The sequence below is a fragment of the Schistocerca americana genome, chromosome 6 (assembly GCF_021461395.2).
Source record: "Schistocerca americana isolate TAMUIC-IGC-003095 chromosome 6, iqSchAmer2.1, whole genome shotgun sequence".
NCBI classification, from domain to species: Eukaryota; Metazoa; Arthropoda; class Insecta; order Orthoptera; family Acrididae; genus Schistocerca; species Schistocerca americana.
Window position 1 is genome coordinate 32,460,138 of NC_060124.1, and position 21,171 is coordinate 32,481,308.

Sequence of the window (21,171 nt, forward strand, 5' to 3'; positions counted from 1 at the left end):
AGCATACTACATACATGAAATCTAACAATTACTAATAATGGTATTAGTCATTTTGCTTTGTAGATGAGGCATACAGATCTGATCATGATACACTTTTGGAAACCCACACGTATGTTTCAATTATATAACCTATTTTCCCACAAATCACGCAAAAAAATTAGATACCTTATTAAGGTATTCACATGAAGTTCTCTTGCCTTTAAAAATGCAATAAGTAGGAAATTTCACAACACCTCGACTAGGCCATTAAAAATGAGTTAATTAGTTAACACTTTGATTTAACAAATACTGAGTGTCACAGTTAGCACTTTGATTTAACAAATATTGAGTGTCACAGTTTGGGTAACTAATCTCTCTCTCTCTCTCTCTCTCTCTCTCTCTCTCTCTCTCTCCACCCCCAAAAAAATCTATTAGTATTTGGATCCAATTCAGCTGAGACAAATAAGTGATTTTATGTTTAAGTTTGCACGTGTAAAAAAAAAAAGTGAATCAAAGAATATGCAAATATATTCAAGTGTAATATATCATATCACACACTACAGTGTGTTACCTGTGAGGAAAAATGTAGTATTGTAATATTTGCAATAAAGTTACTTTCACATCTCAACTTGCTTTGGAGCATCCTACAATCAGCTGTCAAGCAACACCTATATCAAATGGATATGAAAAATAAGACAATAGTCTTAGATTGTGCTGTTAATACATTCAGCTGCTTGATATCCAGGTAACTGCTATTTAACAGCACAGAATAAATAATTATTACACAGTAAGTACTACAACATGGAAGCATCTTCATCTCAATTGTAAAATGAAATACTTCTCTAAAAATATATTCCACACTCTCACTCTCGCAGAGTGTCTCTCAAATAATTAAATGTATGTCCTACGAGGCTGGGTTCACATCTTCTTTTCTGACACTTGTGTTGCCACAATCCAATCTCTTTGCCATAAAAATTTACCTTATTGCCATAACATACAGTAAAGCAGTATGTTCCTTTGTTACAAAATATATATTTACCGGCATTTATTGACATTTTCTCATCAGGGCTGAAAGATTACTGGATCATTTGTGGAAGAAAATGTTGCAAGGAAAATATAATCAATGATAGATATAAGAGCTATTCAACGTAAAACTACAGCCTATCAAAATATAAAAAATGCTATAATCTCTCAAATTAGAATTGCATATCTTTCTGTGCTGCTTTTTCATATATTTCTGTGACTATATTACAAGAAAGTGCCAGAAATTTTACAAAATTGGATTTGTACAGAGCACTTATGTATCAAAAGACTTTATAATTATAAAAGAATGAGGTCAATATCTCAAAAAAATAATTCATATCTTACATCCTCATCATTTACATACAAAAAAATATAGTTACACGTTTCATCATATTTCTTTTTACAAATAATTAATTTTCTGCTGGTGCTCTTAGTTGCCAGATGGCTCTTAGTATCAGTCAAGATAACGAGTATTCACAAAATGTAATCTGTATGAATAAAAGTAGGATTTGATATTTCACTCTGAAAACAAACTGATAAATTTCATGGTCCCTAAAGCTAACATACATTGGACTCCTTACAAATACGGCTGTTTTTTTGCAACTGTGCGAGCCTCAAAGATGTCTATACTTTGTGATTACATCTGCATTTGACACAAATTATGGATCATGTCAAACAGATACTTCCCAAAACCATGGAGAAATTACGATCAGAATGATTTTACATATGGAAGGAAAATAGCAGACAAAAAAATTTCTAATCAAGAAAACTCACACAATGGAATGCAGTTTGCATAGAAATGGTGTAAATGTGAATAATTCTGATATAAGGAAGAGGTCTGTAACAATTACCCTAAGGTTAACTGAGACATCTCCATTATTAAATGCAACAATCAACTGTTACTGAAGTCTGGCAGCAGAAAGAGAAAAAAGAACGGTTTGTAAAAGCATAACAGAAACTTCATACCTGAATCCTTTGATGATTCGGTGGTATGCAAAGAGAAATGTTCTGTACAAGAAGCATCTACATTTGTGCTAACAAAATCACTGACTTCAGACTCTGGATGTAATGTGTTCATTGAAGAAAAATCAAAAAGACAAACTTTAAGTTCAACACATAAGATGCCATCAAATATATATCTGAAATGACTGAAATGAATGCAACAGGTTCTGTTGTAACAATATGAACACCAGGGAGACAGGAGCTAACTAAGTGCATGCGCGCACACCCATCCACCCACCCAGCCACACACACAATTATTTTTATGACTTGGCGAGACGAAGTACATGCAAAATAACTTCGTCCACAGTCTGATTGTTGAGCAAAGTCTTGACAGCAGAGTCATCTATGACAACAGTGAACAGCAGCTTGGCATTTTCACGCAATCTATCTGTGTACAATAGCTCCTCTGAGGTTACAGGCTGATGACCACATCGACGAATGACTGCCTCTAGCAACTGGTCAACTTGTGTTTCTGGCCATCCAAAAGCCTTTAGAGTGGCTTCGTCCACTAGCAGTGCCAGCAGCTCACGAACTGAGTCAGCGAGAGCAGCTTCACTGAGTGATGGTATGCTACTAGGATCGCCTGAACTTCCATCACTTCCACTACCATTCAGGCCCACACCAGATCCAACAGGCCCTTGAGCTGCTGCTGCAGCTAGAAGCTGCTGTTGCAGTTTTTTCTTTTCTGTTTCAGCCAATATCTCCTCCAACATGTCTCTGTGCTTGGTGCGCATGTGACGGAGTAAACAATCTTGCCGAATGAATGCTCTTCCACATTCATCACAAGAACGGGGTGGTTCCTGCAAATAATTGAATCACCTATAGTTTCCTCTTATTTTCTTATAACTATTCTACAATGATTATTATTAATGTTTCTCACAAATGAGCTACTGACAAATATTCACATTTAAATGTGCAAGCTAGGCAAATCCTTAGTGATAACATTTTACAAAATAATATACATGATTTTTTGTGAAAACTCAATAAAAGAAAAGAATTTATGTTAAACCTGCTAAGTATTATTACATATTTCAAATTATGCATATGTAATATGAACTCGCTGTTATTTGCAGGTCAACATTATGACTGTCACAGAAAATCAAGCACACAACAAATGATGTAGTTGTCATCATATAATCGGAATAAACATACACGTAAATTCATAGAATTTACTCAGGATAGAGTTCAACAGTTCACTCTGAAAGCCTGATTTCCTTGCGTCTCCTAAGAGATATTAGAACAATAACATTACTATTTGCTTACTAAAATGTAGTACTTGATCTACAAGAGGACGGCTTGGGCCCTACAGGCGATATATATTGATGGATATTGAGCAGTGAAAGTACAGATACTCACTTTATGATCACAAAATAACACTGAAACTCCCTCACTCGAAACCTCTCTGCAATGACTACTATTGGTGGTGTTCCAACCATTGGATTCACTACACTTCAACAATATTGTATAGCCCAAGAACTCACCACTCATCCATATCTCACTGTCGTATATTATATTAAGGTGGGAGGTGGGCAAAAGCAAACCAGTTCTTCTAACACTTTTCCAATGACAGTAATACGAAATACACATGGGCCCCTCATACTCATTAATGAGTGCAGAATGTGAACTATCCATTACATGTGGTATATCTGTGGTCAGATGCTCAATGCTGATAACACTATACAACATGGTGAGAGAATCTTACAAAATAGGGAAATAAAAAGTATTTTCAATAATATGCAAAATAAATGAAAGTCACCTATAGCCGACTGATGCATAGAAATACACAACAGAAAACAATATTCACTCTAGCTTTTGAGTTCTTACTTTGTCTCCAGCAAAAGTACACACTTATCTATTTTGTCCATGTGATCAGATAGCACTCACTGTTACAGGTGCTGGATAAAATTTGTTAACATATACGATGGATAGATCATGGTATTATAATACACTGCAATAGTCTGATTAAATAGCTTCACCGAATAATGAATGTTTTGCACTTAAAGATAATCAGCAAGATTAATTTTCTAGGTATTCTATTACAGAGTAAAAAGAGTGACACAGCAAATAGGATGTCACAGCTTTACTAGATCGTATGTTCTCTTCAATAGATTTGGAGCACAGTTTATGTGTACTATAATGTTAGACACAAGTGATTACTATTTTGAATGATTGTCTTTGGCACAGTCAGTGAGTTATGTTTGCTCTTTGTTTTATTTATGTTTTATTGTTGCTGGATGTGCTATGAAAAGGAGTCGTATGAGTTGCAGTTTAGTTTTATGTTGCAATAAAACTAATTTGTCTAGCCCCACAACCGTTGGTGACACCGATGCGGTCACCCATGTGAAATTCGATGGTCACTAGCACTACATATTGTGCCACATCACACTAAGTACAAACATTCATGTCAACTGTGACTGGCATCTTCTGCAACCCAGTTCACCATAACTCCACAATGTCAAACCTGCCACCAAGAGTGGGTTGTCTGCTGCATAGTAATTAATCATGTGACAGTAAAACTGCCACTGTTTTAGCAACAGAATCCCGTCCTGTGGTTTGTGCAACAAGAAAGACAGTTTAGGGTAGTAGTTTAGACAAGAAGCACAGTTATATAGCTGCTGCACTCAAGGCCACAAAGGCACAAGACATTCTGGTGTCATCGAGTACTGATTGTTACGTAACCATCAAGAATGATGCCCTGATTACCTGGCTCTTGCAATTCAAGGGAGAAGTTACTTTACACTGAAGAGCTAGTTGATCAACCCCCAATGCAGCTACTACACCGAATGCGTACATTAGCAAGCAATACAGTCAGTGACACAATTCTGTGGAATATTTGGTTATTGTGTCTATCACCCAGTGCGCAGAAGATACTGACAGTGTGCACTGGTGATCTAGACGTACTCGCGCAACCAACGAATCACATAGCAGGAATGCATCTGTACACATGTGTCACAACAGTTTTCCCCCCAGCCTTGGGCAGATAACGGCCTTTCTACCCTACAATCATAGTCTTACAAGCTCACTGGAAAAGTTGCTGCATTATGGATCTAGACTACTAGTCACCAATCTTGTCGTCCTCCCCCACAGGGAAAGCACAGCTGCTCACCTTCATCAGCAAAAGTCTGCTGGTACCATCGATGGTATGGTTCCAATCCGCAGAAGTGTAGAACAGGGAAACTCAGCGGGAAGTCAAGGACGACGGCCAATGTTTCTCCAGGCAGCAGCCAACGGTTTGTAATGCAACATGGCACAAAGTTACAGTTTTTGGTAGAAGGGTGCTGACAGCTCAGTCTATCCATCTGCCCACCTGTTTGTTGCAACTGTGATTACTGCCACTTTTTTCCCACCTATGGTTCTACAATTGTAATGTATGGTCATGTCAAATTAGTGCTGAACTTAGGCCTATGGTGCAAATTTGGGACATGATGCACCCTGTACACTAAGCAAACTTTTTATCGTTTTATGGACTCCTACCTGACCTCCATCATTGATGCCTTCTTGACACTAACACCAACCTAGCAAGCTAAGGGCAAATGCGCCATGTGGAAGACACAGCAATACAGATGATTACTGGTGATTCTCCATTCATAAGCTCCTCAGACAGTTTCCAGAGATCGCTTGCTAGACTCTCACACTAGCATCTGCACAGCACTCGATGGCGCACTATATTTTGACTTCACTGGACCATCACTTCGTCCTTGACCACAGCACTTGACACCCCAGGAACTGAAGATAGTTAAGCAGGAATTCTCATCCGTGCTTGCAGAAGGAGTCTGCCACCCATCAAGCAGTAGTTGGGTGTATCCGCTGTACTTGGTCCCAAAGAAGAACAATGAATGGCATCTATGTGGTGACTACAGGCAGCTCAATGTAAGAGCCGTTCCAGATCGATATACAGTAACACTGGACGACATTACTAAGACTGCCGTCTGGACGGTTTGAATTTACCCGAATGCCTTTAGGACTTATTAATGCAGTCCAAACATTTTAATGGTTCATGGATGAAGCCACATGTGCTTAGACTTTTGTTATGTATATATCAATGTTATTCTGGTCTTGTCAAACTAAGAGGCATAAACTAGACACACTTATGACAGATCTTCACTCATCTCTGTGCGTATGGCTTGCTCATCAACCCTCAAAGTGCACCTTTGGAGCAGCTGAAGTGCAATTCCTAGGCTATGTTATCAATGCACGAGGCATAAGGCCAGTGTAAGAGAAACTATAAGCTATACTTCATTTTCTGCAGCATGTGACAGTTAAACAATTATGATTATTTCTTGGCATAACCAATTTTTACCATTGTTTTGTTCACACTCAAGGTCTCTTAGCTGCACCACTGAATAATTTCTTGCATAGTGCACTTAAACCGAAGGATAAGTCCAGTGAAATAGTGAGGCCGAGTTGGCATTTACCACGCTCCTGTTGGAGGGACAGCAGTTCACTTTCATCACAGATCATAGGCCACAAATGTACACTTTCTGCCAGAACACAGAGGAAGCATCACAATATCAGCTGTGACATCTCAGCTATATCAGACAGTTCACTACTAATAGTGTTCACATTGAAGAGGTACTGAATATGCCAGCTGATGCTCTCTCTTGGACGGAAGTGATCACTTATGCTGTTCATTCTGAAACTCTCGCCACAGCCCAGCCATCAGATAGTGAGATACAAGAGTTGCAAATAGTGAGATACAAGATTTGTTGGAGCAACCATCAGGCCTACAACTCTGCCATGTTGTGTTGCCGCCACCAACAACGCTGCTGTATTGTGACGTTGCCACTAACAAATCATAACCATTTGTGACTGTTGACTTTCACCATCAGGCAATCACCTCTTTGTATCAGATGTTGCACACAGGAGTACGATCCACTACCAGCATGGTAAGGCGAGCTTTTTCCTGGTCACACATGGACAAAGATTGCATGCAATATGTGCGACAATGCATGGTATGTCAACAGGATAATGTTAGCCTGCATGTTAGGTCACCTCTTGACACATTTCTTCCTCCAAATGTCCATCAAGACCTTGTAGGACCTCTCCCAGCATAACAAAGATATACCTACTGCCTTACAGCCATTGATCATTTTACATGCTGGCCTGAGGTGTTCCTGATTTCTGACATTACCACAGAAACAGTTTCAACTGTGTTCTTCCACGGTTGGATCACCCATTTCGGTATATCTTTACAAATTACAACAAACTGGGAAAGATAATTTGCGTCATACCTTTTTAAAGCACTAAACGTCCTACATGGTATGAATTACATTAGATCTACAAATTATCACCTGGCAGCAAATGGTTTAATTGAGCACATGCACTGCCAACTGAAAGTGTCACTTCAATGCCACAACTCACAGCGGTGGACAGAGATGTTGCCCATCATCCTGTTGGGTCTTCGTGCATCACTGAAAGGAGACCTGAAGTCATGATTGCGGAACTTGTTTATGGCCAGCTGATACAATCGCCCGATGAGTTCTTTGCCAAATGCTATACAACTGCATTGGCCTTTCAAATTTCATACAAAAGCTGCATACACAAATCTGGTAACTTGCTCAGTTGCTCCAAGGGATCAGTGGACCGCTCCTTCTTTTGCTTTTGATGAGCTACGGAGAGCCATCTTGTTTTTGTACAGCATGACACATACACCAGCCACTGCAGCCACCCTACAATGAACCTTACTGTGTCATCAACAAGGAGGACAAGATATTCAAAGTCGATGTGATGGGTATGTCAACCATCAACAGGCTAAAACCAGCTTTTCGTGCACCCTACACTGGTACAAACTCCTCTACACAGACCACACACCCAACAAATGATGCAGCTACTCCACCACCTGTCACAGATCAGCTGCAACGGATGTCAGACGCTACCTCTAATGTACCATTACCAGCCTGTGCATGACTCATTGTTACCCGGTCTGGATGACACATCTAATTCAACAGAGAATATTGTTGACAATAAGGGAGATGGATGATGGAGTTCAATGTTATGTGCATGTAATGCTAGATGCAAGTGATTACTACTTTTAATTATTATGTTTGATGCAGTTGCTGGCTTATGTTTTCTCTTTGTTTTATATGTGTTTTATCCTGTTGATGAATGTGCTATTGAATGGGGCCATGAGTTACAGTTTAGTTTTTATGTTGCAATAAAGTTAATTCAGCTTGCCCTGTAACATACTTAATAAATTTTTGAAGCTTGTTGAACAACTGGAGCCCCCTGTATAATGCACAGTTTTTATGATGTTAAGTGTTTGCACATAACACATGCAGATCTGAGATTAATTGCTGTTGTATTTGTGTATTTTACTATTTTCTTTCTCCGGTCTCGATTCTGTTGGCACCGTGTGGTCTTTAAAAATATTTACAGACTCTAGAAGGCCGTGTCATGATCTCCAGCTTCCTGAAGATGGGTTTGCAGGAGTCTTTAGGTTTGCTTCCATTAATAATCTTCATGGTTCTCTACTGTATTTTGAAAGTGCTCAGAACAGTTGAAGAATTTCCCCAGGACATCACAACACACAGACACCTAAACACGCACACCCATGGCGAGACTGTCCTCAATATGGTTGTATGCGTCTATGCATTTGGGTAACTGAAAAAGAGGAAGAGCTCGAAAACTAGCATGAATACTGTTTTCTATAGTGTGTTTCTACACATCACATGTCAGTCAGCAACAGGTGAGCCATTGCCTTTCCTTTATTTTAAGTATTATTCTATCCAGAAATTTCCATTGTTATTATACATATTCAATAATGATGATTGATTAATTTAAACAATGGAAAATCCAGGATGGAATAATGACAATATTATGAAATGGATAGACTGCTACTCACCATACAGCAGAGATGTTGAGTCACAAACGGTAGAATGTATAAGGGGCGTTCAAAAAGAAACGAGCCAGAGTCTGGTATGCGCAAACTGGTGACAGGAGGGTAATATCATGGCGGGCGTAACGAGGTGTGCTTCCAACCAGAGCATGAAAGTTCACAGCCCGTCACTAGAGGGCACACGTGCACGTCACGTGACTGAACAGAGTTAGCAGCAGCATGCATCAATTGTCCAACACTGCTAGTCACATTGCAAACAGTGACATGGAGGCATCAACAGAAGAGCAAAGAGGTGTTGTTCATTTTCTGACAGTGGAAGGTGTAGGAAGAACGGACATTCATTGACGAATGTCACAAGTGTTACGGCGAACACACTATGTCTCTTGCAAAGGTCAAGGTGTGGCACAAACGCTTCAGGGAAGGACTGGTGTCATTAGCCAATGATGCATGGTCTGGAACACCACACTGCATCACTGATGACATCGTCCAGCTGGTGGATGCACTCATTACCCAGGACCACCGAGTGACAGTGAAAGCCAAGCCCAGCGTTACCTGCAAACCTTGACCACCCTTCACCAGGCGATCAAATCAAAGCAACCAGGCAATCTCACCCATGAGGTCATTCTGCTCCACAACAGTGAAAAGCCTCATATGGCCAACACAGTCGTGGCACTCCTGCAGAAATTAAAACGGGAGGTTCTCGGCCACAATCCATCCAGTCCGGACCTCTCTCCCTGTGATTACGCCATTTTTGGTCCCCTTCAAAAGGCTCTGAGGGGCAAACGATTCACCTCAAATGACCATGTCCAGCTGTATGTGCAGAACTGGTTAACATTGCAGCCTTGGGAATTTTATGAGACAGTCATTCACCACCTTGTGTCACAATGCGACAAGTGTTTCAATGGCCAGGGTCAATACTTTTAACATACAGATACTGGTTTCTGTAATTACGGCTCTAGCTCGTTTCTTTTTGAATGCCCCTTATAGTTTATTCGTCTCATAACGTACAGTTTAAAATCAAAGATTTTTGTACTGGAGACATGTCAAATTACTTTAAAGAAATAAAGTTATAATAAATATCTAAAAACAAAGATGATGTGACTTACCAAATGAAAGTGCTGGCAGGTCGACAGACACACAAACAACCACAAACATACACACAAACATATGTCTGCTTGTGTCTGTATATGTGTGGATGGATATGTGTGTGTGTGCGAGTGTATACCCGTCCTTTTTTCCCCCTAAGGTAAGTCTTTCCGCTCCCGGGATTGGAATTACTCCTTACCCTCTCCCTTAAAACCCACTTCCTTTCGTCTTTCCCTCTCCTTCCCTCTTTCCTGATGAGGCAACAGTTTGTTGCGAAAGCTTGAATTTTGTGTGTATGTTTGTGGTTGTTTGTGTGTCTGTCGACCTGCCAGCACTTTCATTTGGTAAGTCACATCATCTTTGTTTTTAGATATATATTTCCTACGTGGAATGTTTCCCTCTATTATAACCATAAAGTTATAATAATATATTCAAGCAAGCATTTTTGAGTTTTTAGACAAGAACAATTTAACAAGAACATATATAACACTTACAGTCATTTTGCAGCTTGCAATACAATTTCTATAAAATATTAACAATTTATTATAGAATACATAATCTTTATTGTTTCCTTTCTTAACAAATTGCCCAACTGTCTTGCATCAATTCTTCAATTGAATAATAACATTTTTTCCACTAGTGTATTAAATAACTATCTTTTTAGTGAGTCAAACACAGATTTGTGTTATTTAATTTAATGTAATTTTTTAACACTGTGTACAATGGTGTTTAAGTGTAAAGTTTTAAATTATGAGATGGAAGTTAGAAACTGTGTCTGTGATGAGTACTGCAATTGTGGTTTAAATGAAAATTGTCAAGTAACTTTTGATTTTTATACGTGGAAATAAAAATTTCATACATTTACAAGGAAGGAATGGTTAGTATTTTTAATTTTTTAAATAATGGGTATGATGTTCTTTTTTGGACTAAACACGTTTCATATAATTCTCTTTTGATGTGTAAGTAATATCAGGGTGTTTGTAGAACTTCCCCAGAAAATTATTCCGTATCATATTATAGTTTGAAAGTAGCTGTGGTAGACAATCTTCCTGATGTCCATAAGGGTGGAACCAGATAAGACATTCATCACATAAGCTAGGCTGTTTAGTTTGTTAGTTAACAAGTCTACATGTGCCTTCCAATTTAAATTTTTGTCGAGATTTAGACCTAGAAATTTTACATAACTTGCTTCAGTCATTTCCTGATTGCCATGCACTATTTTTATGGGAGATGCTGATGATGTTTTAACGCTGAACTGCACTAATTGTGTTTTTGTGACACTGAGTTTTCAACCATTTTGCTGAAACCATAATTCTAGGTTTCCCATTATATTTTCCACAGTATGATGAATTTGTCCTAAAATGTCATTTTCAATTAAAACTGAGGTATCATCTGTGAATAAAACAGAGTGAACATCAATGCTTAAAGGTAAATTGTTTAGGTATAGCAGAAAAAGATAAAGCCCTAAAATGGAGCCCTCAGGTCCCCTGTACAAATCTTTTTCCTGTCTAAAATTATTTTTTCCCATTTGAATTTAGAATAACTCTGTCTTCTTTCAGACAAAGAAGATTTGAACCACTGTAATGCCCTACCTGTGTCCTTTTTACACTTGTCTAAAGCAGAGCTTATCTTTTCAGTGAATTCCCTGATAGCATTTATTGTATTTTTCCCCTTTGAAATCCAAATTGATTTTTAACTATAATATCACTTTCTATAAGAAAGTTTTCAAGATGTTTTGCAACAATCCCTTCTATCACCTTAGGAAAACCGGTAGCAGGGAAATAGGGCAGTAATTCCCCATGCCATCTGGTGAGCCTTTCTTGAACAATGGTCTTATTTCAGCATATTTTAAAACATCTGGGAAGTATCCTTCCACAAATGACTGATTAATATTTTAGCCAATGGATGAGAAATGATGTTAGAAACAGCCTTGACTACAGTGGTTGGAATTTTATCCCATCCAGCTGATTTCTTGTTTTTTTTTAAAGAAACTATAGCATCATCTAATTCTTTTGAATGTTTTAAGGTGCGCATTCACAGCAAAAAGACTACTAAACACATAAGCTTTCAAGCTTTCAGCCAGAAGGCCTTCTTCTGAAATAGGCAATAAACACACACACACACACACACACACACACACACACACACACACACACATTCATGTGAAAGCAGCTCAATGAACGAGAGACAGTGGTCTGTTTGAGCTGTGTTTGCTTTGCGTGAATAAGTGTGTATTTTGTCTGTTTCAGAAGAAGGCCTTCTGGCTGAAAGCTTAAGTGATTAGCAATCTTTTTGTTGTGCCTGTCTGCAACTCATCATCCCTGCTATATGGTGATTAATTAGTTTCATGCTCATGGTGAGCATGTTGGCAATGATGGAACGTGAATTTACTTACTGTATTGGCAGTTGAGTGTACCCACCTAAGTTTACAATGTTAATTAAATGAAGTGAAAATTAAATAATAGTAAATCCTCCCCACTCCGCCAAGAGTGTCTTTCCACCATCCACCTAACCTTCGTAACCTCTTAGTTCGTCCCTATGAAATCCCCAAACCACCTTCCCTACCCTCTGGCTCCTACCCTTGTAACCGCCCCCGGTGTAAAACCTGTCCCATGCACCCTCCCACCGCCACCTACTCCAGTCCTGTAACCCGGAAGGTGTACACTATCAAAGGCAGAGCCACGTGTGAAAGCACCCACGTGATTTACCAACTGACCTGCCTACACTGTGAAGCTTTCTATGTGGGAATGACCAGTAACAAACTGTCCATTCGCATGAATGGACACAGGCAGACAGTGTTTGTTGGTAATGAGGATCACCCTGTGGCTAAACATGCCTTGGTGCACGGCCAGCACATCTTGGCACAGTGTTACACCGTCCGGGTTATTTGGATACTTCCCACTAACACCAACCTGTCAGAACTCCGGGGATGGGAACTTGCCCTTCAGTATATCCTCTCTTCTCGTTATCCGCCAGGCCTCAACCTCCGCTAATTTCAAGTTGCCGCTGCTCATACCTCACCTGTCTTTCAACATCTTTGCCTCTGTACTTCCGCCTCGACTGACATCTCTGCCCAAACTCTTTGCATTTACAAATGTCTGCTTGTGACTGTGTATGTGCGGATGGATATGTGTGTGTGTGCGAGTGTATACCTGTCCTTTTTCCCCCCCAAGGTAAGTCTTTCCACTCCTGGGATTGGAATGACTCCTTACCCTCTCCCTTAAAAGCCACATCCTTTCGTCCTTCCCTCTTTCCAGATGAAGCAACAGTTTGTTGCGAAAGCTTGAATTTTGTGTGTTTGTTTGTGTTTGTTTGCGTGTCTATCAACCTGCCAGCGCTTTCATTTGGTAAGTCACATCATCTTTGTTTTTACATAATAGTAATAATGATAATAAAGCAACAGGAAGGGCTGAAATTGGTGTACTGAACAATGGGACATGACGAATGACATGACGAGGAAGACGAAAGTCTGTTGATCCAACTGTCATTGTTGGTGGCTCATACTGGTATCTGAGTTTTCATTTTTCTCCTCCATTTGTATTACTGCATCACAGTTTAGGTATGGAGATGCCTTTGATGGCTTAGCAGCCCAATCTTGGCATGAAAAATGTGGCCACATGTGTTACACATAATAGAGAGTGGAGGGTGTGGCTGGGCCTGACAAAGCTTGCATTTCTGATGTTTTTCATTTTTCTGCCTCTGACATTCCTGATCAAACTGTAAGACAGCAGCTTAAGTAGTTGTGTGGCAATGTTTGCATTCTGCTGCTGCAGTGGACCAGTTACTTGGATCAATGTTTAGATTCCTTATGTTCTTCTTTAACAGGTCCTTATAGTACTTCAGATAAGCACCATAAAGCCTACTGCCTGTGCTCACTTCACTATACAAAATTTGTCGAGGAGGTCTGTTGTTTCTTATCCCCTGGACATGCCAAATCCATCTCAACTGGCGACCAGTAATGGTGGCTTCTGTACTGTATATATTTGCATGCAAAAGAACAGTAGTGTTTGATATGAAATCATCCCATTTGGTGTTCATAATGTATCTAAGCTTCTGTTTGCTGAAGTGTTCCAATTTCTTATGATCACAGTGATGAAGAGACCAAGTTTTGTAACCACAGAGTAGGGCAGAAACAATTGCTCGATGCATTATCAGTTCGATTCAGTGTCAGATCTTTATTTGGGGAAGACCCGATGTAAGATTTGTCCAAATGCAACATGTGCAGCATGCATCCTGTTCTCCACATCCTTTTCTGATCAGCAGTTACTTGATAATATTCTTCCTGGATATAGAAAGTGATTATTGTACCAAAGGTGTGCTGAAAACAGATATACTGAAATCCAGAAAGGCCATTCCAGGAGCTGGCTGTGCTAGTATCTTTGCTTTTTGGATGTTGACAGTCCGGCCATACCATTTATATGCAGTACCAAAAAAATTTACAGCTGCGGTTTTGCGGGTGTGAGAGATGGACAATCACTGTTGGCAGCATACTGCAGTTCAGTTTCCTGAGTGAGACTTGTGAACTTTTTAGAGTGCTGTCTGGACTGACTAAAATCGGAAAGGCCATTCGAGGAGCTGACTGTGCTAGTACCTGTATTTTTTTGATGTCGATGGTCTGACCAAACCATTTATATGCAGTACCAAAACTATTTACAGTTGCAGCTCTGTGGATGTATGAGCTGGAGAAGTACTGTTGTCAGCATAATCCAGTTCAGTTATGTGAGTGAGACTTATGAACTTGTCTGGACTGACTAAATAGCCCTGTGTCAAACATGTATTTACGTTCTGCTCCTGCATTGTTTACAGATGATTTCTCATAAGGAACGGTGGCTAGGTACCGAGCAAAGAATGCTGGCATGAAGACACAACCTTGTTTGAGCCCATTAGTAATAGGTGAATTGTCAGATGTTTAATTTTGGTATAGCACTTGCCCAGATATATCATCAAGAAAAGCCAAAATATTTTAAGACCCTCCACAGAGCTTCTCCGGACACTGTATCAAAGGCCTTTTCTAGGTCATAGAACACAAATAGGACAACTTATGTTGTACCTTGCACTTCTTCTGCAGTTGTCGTTCACAGAAGATCATATCACTGGATCCTCTGAAGGGGCAAAATCTGCACTGAGATTCAGGAAGTACAGTCTTGGAAAGACTCTAGAGGCAATTGAACAGAATTCTAGTAAACATTTTACCAGCCACAGAGAGCAAGCATATGCCACAGTAATTACCACAAGTGCTTCGGTCACCTTTTTTTAAAGATGTTCACAATCGTGGAGTTCTTCATGTCACCTGGTAACTTATGGGTTTCCCACATTAGGGAGAAGAGTCTGGTTTTTACAGATGAGCCACCATTGTGAATGATCTCCAGGGGAATGCTATCTGGTCTGGATGCCTTTCTTGGTTTCATACTATCTAGAACCTTGCTGAATTCATGAAATGTCAGTGAGACTGCCATATAAGGTTTTGTTGAAGGTTGTGGGTCATGTTTGAGAAAGTCATCGGTAGCAGTAGAACTACAGTTTAAAGTCATCGGCAGCAGTAGAACTACAGTTTAAGAGTGAGCTGAAATGCATTTTCCAGCAATTCAAGATGCCCCTTGACTGCCAGTGAGGGTTGTCGTGCTGACTGCGGCTTTCAGGGTTCCTGATGACGAGCAAACAGGCCCATGTATTTCTTTTATTCCAGCATTCCCTACTGTAGGGGGGAGTGAACATACTAAACTTTTACATGAATATTCTAAGCATTTTTCATTGGTCTGTCCAATGGTTTTTATAAAAAATCATTGCAAATTACACAATCCACGTTTGTTGAAGGTTGTTGGAAAGAAAATAAGCCACAAGAAAAAGTACAGCTTGTGAGCTACTGTTTGAACAGTATAGGACTGATCCAAGTTTATGAATTATCGTACAGAAATCATTTGAGACCAACTTAAAAAATATCCAAATAGGTAATTGGCATAGCTACACGGGTACTTAGAAAACTGATTTCTTATTCTGAAATAACAAAGTACAAATACTTGGGGTCAATATCATCACTTGGTACCACTGGACTGTAACTTTTGCAGTAATCTTACTTAATCTGGCTTGTAATTCAAATCTGAATTTATGTACTACTTTGGTGGACAAGCCTGAATGCAACTCCAGCCAAGACACTGTGATGAAAGAACACCAGGGTATATTTTGGACCATGATCTTCCAAGACACAAGAGTCATCTATCGTCCAAAAACTGGACTGGTATCATATGAAAACAATGTATGGACATCTTACTACCCATCTCTTGACAGGTGCTGCCCTCTGTTGTAAGTTATAGAATTACTTTGACAGAAGCAGTGGCAAAGGTAAGAGCTGCTTTGAAACTGACTGAGTCATAGTGTGCTTGTGTTATTGCGATATCAGTGCAAATACTCATTAAGTTTTGATGTCTTCTTTAACTCTGCTAAAGTTTGTTGGCTGAGTAAGAACTTTTTGAGGAAGAATACAATGATTCTGAACAGAAGGGGGAAATATATGAATGGGCATGGCCTGATGAAATTTGTGAAGGACTCTTTCCTGCAACTGAGACAATCCAGCATCCAACCTGGGTTTGGATGATTGTTCAGAGAAGATGAAATAGTCTACTAGTAAAGCAATCAGTAAAGAAAAAGCTGGTACTGCCCCAATTGCAACATACTTTTCTGCATGTCAGAAAGTTTCATGCTTTTCTATACAAAAGCCAAATGCACATGAAATTGCTCAAGAACTCACCTTGTACTTTTTTTAAAGGATGGTTAGACTTTCTGTCATCATTACTGTAAAATTTGTAATGTATCACAGAACTAAAATAAATATGTTAGTGTGTATTACCGCTTTAGATACACCAAACACAATTGTGCCAGAAACATTTTAAAGAATGGCATAAATTCTGGTTTTTTAGACCCAAAAGTTTGCTAACTGGCTGGGTGTCAAAAGTGTTGAGGAGGTTATACAAAGAATAAATAGGTGTACTGAAAATTCTGAAAAACTTTACTTAAAGGAATAAAACCCCACACTATCTAATGCCAGTGGTAGCAATTGCTCTCCTGTAGATATGAAGTCGTAGAAACGGGTAATAACTGTTAAATAAAAAATTGCATGAATGTGTTTGAACATAATATTTGAGAAATGTTAGTAAATTCATTACTGTTTCATTTTAAAAATGTAAACCCCTTCATGATTTGTTTTAAAAATGTATTTCTTCTTTGGTTGCTTCTTTTCCTGCATTTTTCTTCTTCTTTAATTCTTATCATGATGCTGCTTCTTCCTGTCTGTTATAATTTTTGATTTTGAGCCTGTTTTTCCCTAATGATCCATTTGCCACTTCTAGCAGTTGGGGATTGGAGGTTTACCAAGATACATGGAGAGCACAAGTGCAGCCTCAACGTCACAGAGCTGAGTGAAATGCAGCAGTGTGCAATCTAGAAAGAAGTCTGCATACCATTTTCACAAGCAATGCACTTAGATATGTATAAAACAACATAAATTGTGCGTGCGTGTGTGTGTGTGTGTGTGTGTGTGTGTGTGTGTGTGTGTGTGTTTGAGAGAGAGAGAGAGAGAGAGAGAGAGAGAGAGAGAGAGAGAGAGATCATAGTTAGAAGAGCAAGAGTACTCTGCACTTTTCACTATTGCTGGGCTAATGCAGGTGCTTCTGTAAGGAGTTAGAACAAGTCATAGTGCTCATCTCTGAGTCATTAAGGAAAAAAAAGTGTGAGACACATGGATTCTCTATAAGTAAGCAGACTGAGTCGTGAAGCAGTACTCGTCCTTCAACCCCCACAAACCAACCAACTGAACTAAAGACCACACGGGCGAGCAACAGCAGCATTAGTATTAAGATCTTATATGGCTGTATAAAATGAATCCTTTTAGAAGGAATGAAGTTAGTGGAATCAGTGCTAGAGACATACCAATATTAACAATTAAGTCTATCTAAAAACAAAGATGATGTGACTTACCAAACGAAAGCGCTGGCACGTCGATAGACACACAAACAAATACAAACATACACACAAAATTCAAGCTTTCGCAACAAACTGTTGCCTCATCAGGAAAGAGGGAAGGAGAGGGAAAGACGAAAGGAAGTGGGTTTTAAAGGAGAGGGTAAGGAGTCATTCCAATCCCGGGAGTGGAAAGACTTACCTTAGGGGGAAAAAAGGACGGGTATACACTCGCACACACACACATATCCATCCACACATATACAGACACAAGCAGACATATTTAAAGACAAAGAGTTTGGGCAGAGATGTCACTCGAGGCGGAAGTGAATGACAGGTGAGGTATGAGTGGCGGCAACTTGAAATTAGCGGAGATTGAGGCCTGGTGGATAACGGGAAGAGAGGATATATTGAAGAGCAAGTTCCCATCTCCGGAGTTCGGATAGGTTGGTGTTGGTGGGAAGTATCCAGATAACCCGGACGGTGTAACACTGTGCCAAGATGTGCTGGCCGTGCACCAAGGCATGTTTAGCCACAGGGTGATCCTCATTACCAACAAACACTGTCTGCCTGTGTCCATTCATGTGAATGGACAGTTTGTTGCTGGTCATTCCCACATAGAATGCATCACAGTGTAGGCAGGTCAGTTGGTAAATCACGTGGGTGCTTTCACACGTGGCTCTGCCTTTGATCGTGTACACCTTCCGGGTTACAGGACTGGAGTAGGTGGTGGTAGGAGGGTGCATGGGACAGGTTTTACACCGGGGGCGGTTACAAGGATAGGAGCCAGAGGGTAGGGAAGGTGGTTTGGGGATTTCAGAGGGATGAACTAAGAGGTTACGAAGGTTAGGTGGACGGCGGAAAGACACTCTTGGTGGAGTGGGGAGGATTTCATGAAGGATGGATCTCATTTCAGGGCAGGATTTGAGGAAGTCGTATCCCTGCTGGAGAGCCACATTCAGAGTCTGGTCCAGTCCCGGAAAGTATCCTGTCACAAGTGGGGCACTTTTGTGGTTCTTCTGTGGGGGATTCTGGGTTTGAGGGGATGAGGAAGTGACTCTGGTTATTTGCTTCTGTACCAGGTCGGAAGGGTAGTTGCGGGATGCGAAAGCTGTTGTCAGGTTGTTGGTGTAATGGTTCAGGGATTCTGGACTGGAGCAGATTTGTTTGCCACGAAGACCTAGGCTGTAGGGAAGGGACCGTCTGATGTGGAATGGGTGGCAGCTGTCATAATGGAGGTACTGTTGCTTGTTGGTGGGTTTGATGTGGACGGACGTGTGAAGCTGGCCATTGGACAGGTGGAGGTCAACATCAAGGAAAGTGGCATGGGATTTGGAGTAGGACCAGGTGAATCTGATGGAACCAAAGGAGTTGAGGTTGGAGAGGAAAATCTGGAGTTCTTCTTCACTGTGAGTCCAGATCATGAAGATTTCATCAATAAATCTGTACCAAACTTTGGGTTGGCAGGCTTGGGTAACCAAGAAGGCTTCCTCTAAGCGACCCATGAATAGGTTGGCGTATGAGGGGGCCATCCTGGTACCCATGGCTGTTCCCTTTAATTGTTGGTATGTCTGGCCTTCAAAAGTGAAGAAGTTGTGGGTCAGGATGAAGCTGGCTAAGGTAATGAGGAAAGAGGTTTTAGGTAGGGTGGCAGGTGATTGGCGTGAAAGGAAGTTCTCCATCGCAGCAAGGCCCTGGACGTGCGGGATATTTGTGTATAAGGAAGTGGCATCAATGGTTACAAGGATGGTTTCCGGGGGTAACAGATTGGGTAAGGATTCCAGGCGTTCGAGAAAGTGGTTGGTGTCTTTGATGAAGGATGGGAGACTGCATGTAATGGGTTGAAGGTGTTGATCTACGTAGGCAGAGATACGTTCTGTTAAGTCTTTAAGTCTTTTGATGGGAAAAATTTCGAGCTAAGAGCAATTACTGTGGACCTGAATGCAGCATTTGAGGACATGCAGAATGAAGATAAGATATTGTTACAATATGGAAAGTCTAACATTACTTGCGATGGAAGGGTCATGTGAACTGTAAGTGATAAGACTAGTACTGAAAGCCAGATATGCAAATTGTTAGAAGAGAATTACTCAGGTAAAAGAACTAGACGTTTGAAACCAGACAATGCCCATATGAAGCAATAACATCATGGGGAGAATAGATGAGCTGTCCAAATCAGGCAGAGTGGCTGTATCCAGGGTGACAGATGTGGTCCAATTTAAAAGGTGCTTTACACTTCATTTATGCATTAGTATGAGCTTGTTTTATTCAGGTTTTAGCAAGTAACTGAATTCAAATGATCACACAAAGTAGTAGTGAAAAGATAAGTCCCAAAGAGAAACAGGAAGAAAAAAATAATATGGGGAGAAATATTATAATTATAGACAAAACGGTCACCTAGCTATAAACTGCTGAAAACCAAAGAGAAAGCAAAAATACAATGAGTAATAGCACCCACAAACACACAAGGGGCTAGAAGTTTCAAAATTACTGTCATCATTGTGATAAACCAGCCATACAGATGCTAAGTGTAGAAAGAAATGCCAGAAATTTGTAGTGCCTCAAGAATTTGGACGCAAATTCTAGAGACCCTCAGCTTTCCAGCATCTTGAACACCCGATATTTTACGTACGAGTGTGAGAAACGGGAGAGTGTCTACTTCGTGCCGGTTTTGTGTGTGCGCAGGGTGGATGTGTATTGGGAGAATACGGCAACAGTGACGGTCGATCGGTGGGGGCAAGTGGTTGCCGCGCTCGTCAAGGAAGTTACATGACCAGCACCAGAAGCAAGCGCGCCTTACTCCATGACGGTGCTACGTCTATCATTATTGTGAACAGTTGAACTGTGTAAAAGAAAAGAAAAGAAAAGAAAAGACACTTCTTACTTACTTACTTACTTACTGACTATCTAGAGTTGCAGGTGGCGGACTTGCGAGAACCTTGAGAGATTTTTGGAACTGTATTTATTGTAAAAGTAATTAATAGTTTCTGACAGACCACGAGTCATTGGGCTTATAAAATATGACTCATATATGTGAAAACTGTTGGAGAAGAAGTTGGGAGAGATTGTCGCAGCTGGGTATCCTGGAAAAGAAGATTGGATTTGTTGTTTTGGGGAAGGAGACCAGACAGCGAGGTCATCGGTCTCATCGGTTTAGGAAGGACGGGGAAGGAAGTCGGTTGTGCCATTTGAAAGGAACCATCCCGGCATTTACCTGGAGCAATTTAGGGAAATCATGGATAACCTAAATCAGGATGGCCGGACGCGGGATTGAACCGTCGTCCTCCTGAATA

General features: G+C 40.3%; 1 protein-coding gene across 2 annotated transcripts in view; it reads right to left on the reverse strand.

Moving 5' to 3' along the window:
• Window positions 1-1,332: 1,332 nt before the first annotated feature.
• The window catches only part of LOC124619304 (gastrula zinc finger protein XlCGF57.1-like), a 226,718-nt gene continuing 206,879 nt past the window's right edge, over window positions 1,333-21,171 (reverse strand). For both annotated transcript variants that reach the window (XM_047145599.1, XM_047145598.1), the window contains exon 13: window positions 1,333-2,804. In XM_047145599.1, the coding sequence (XP_047001555.1) occupies window positions 2,265-2,804 (540 nt within the window). In that variant the 3' untranslated portion in view covers window positions 1,333-2,264. The remainder of the gene's footprint in view (window positions 2,805-21,171) is intronic.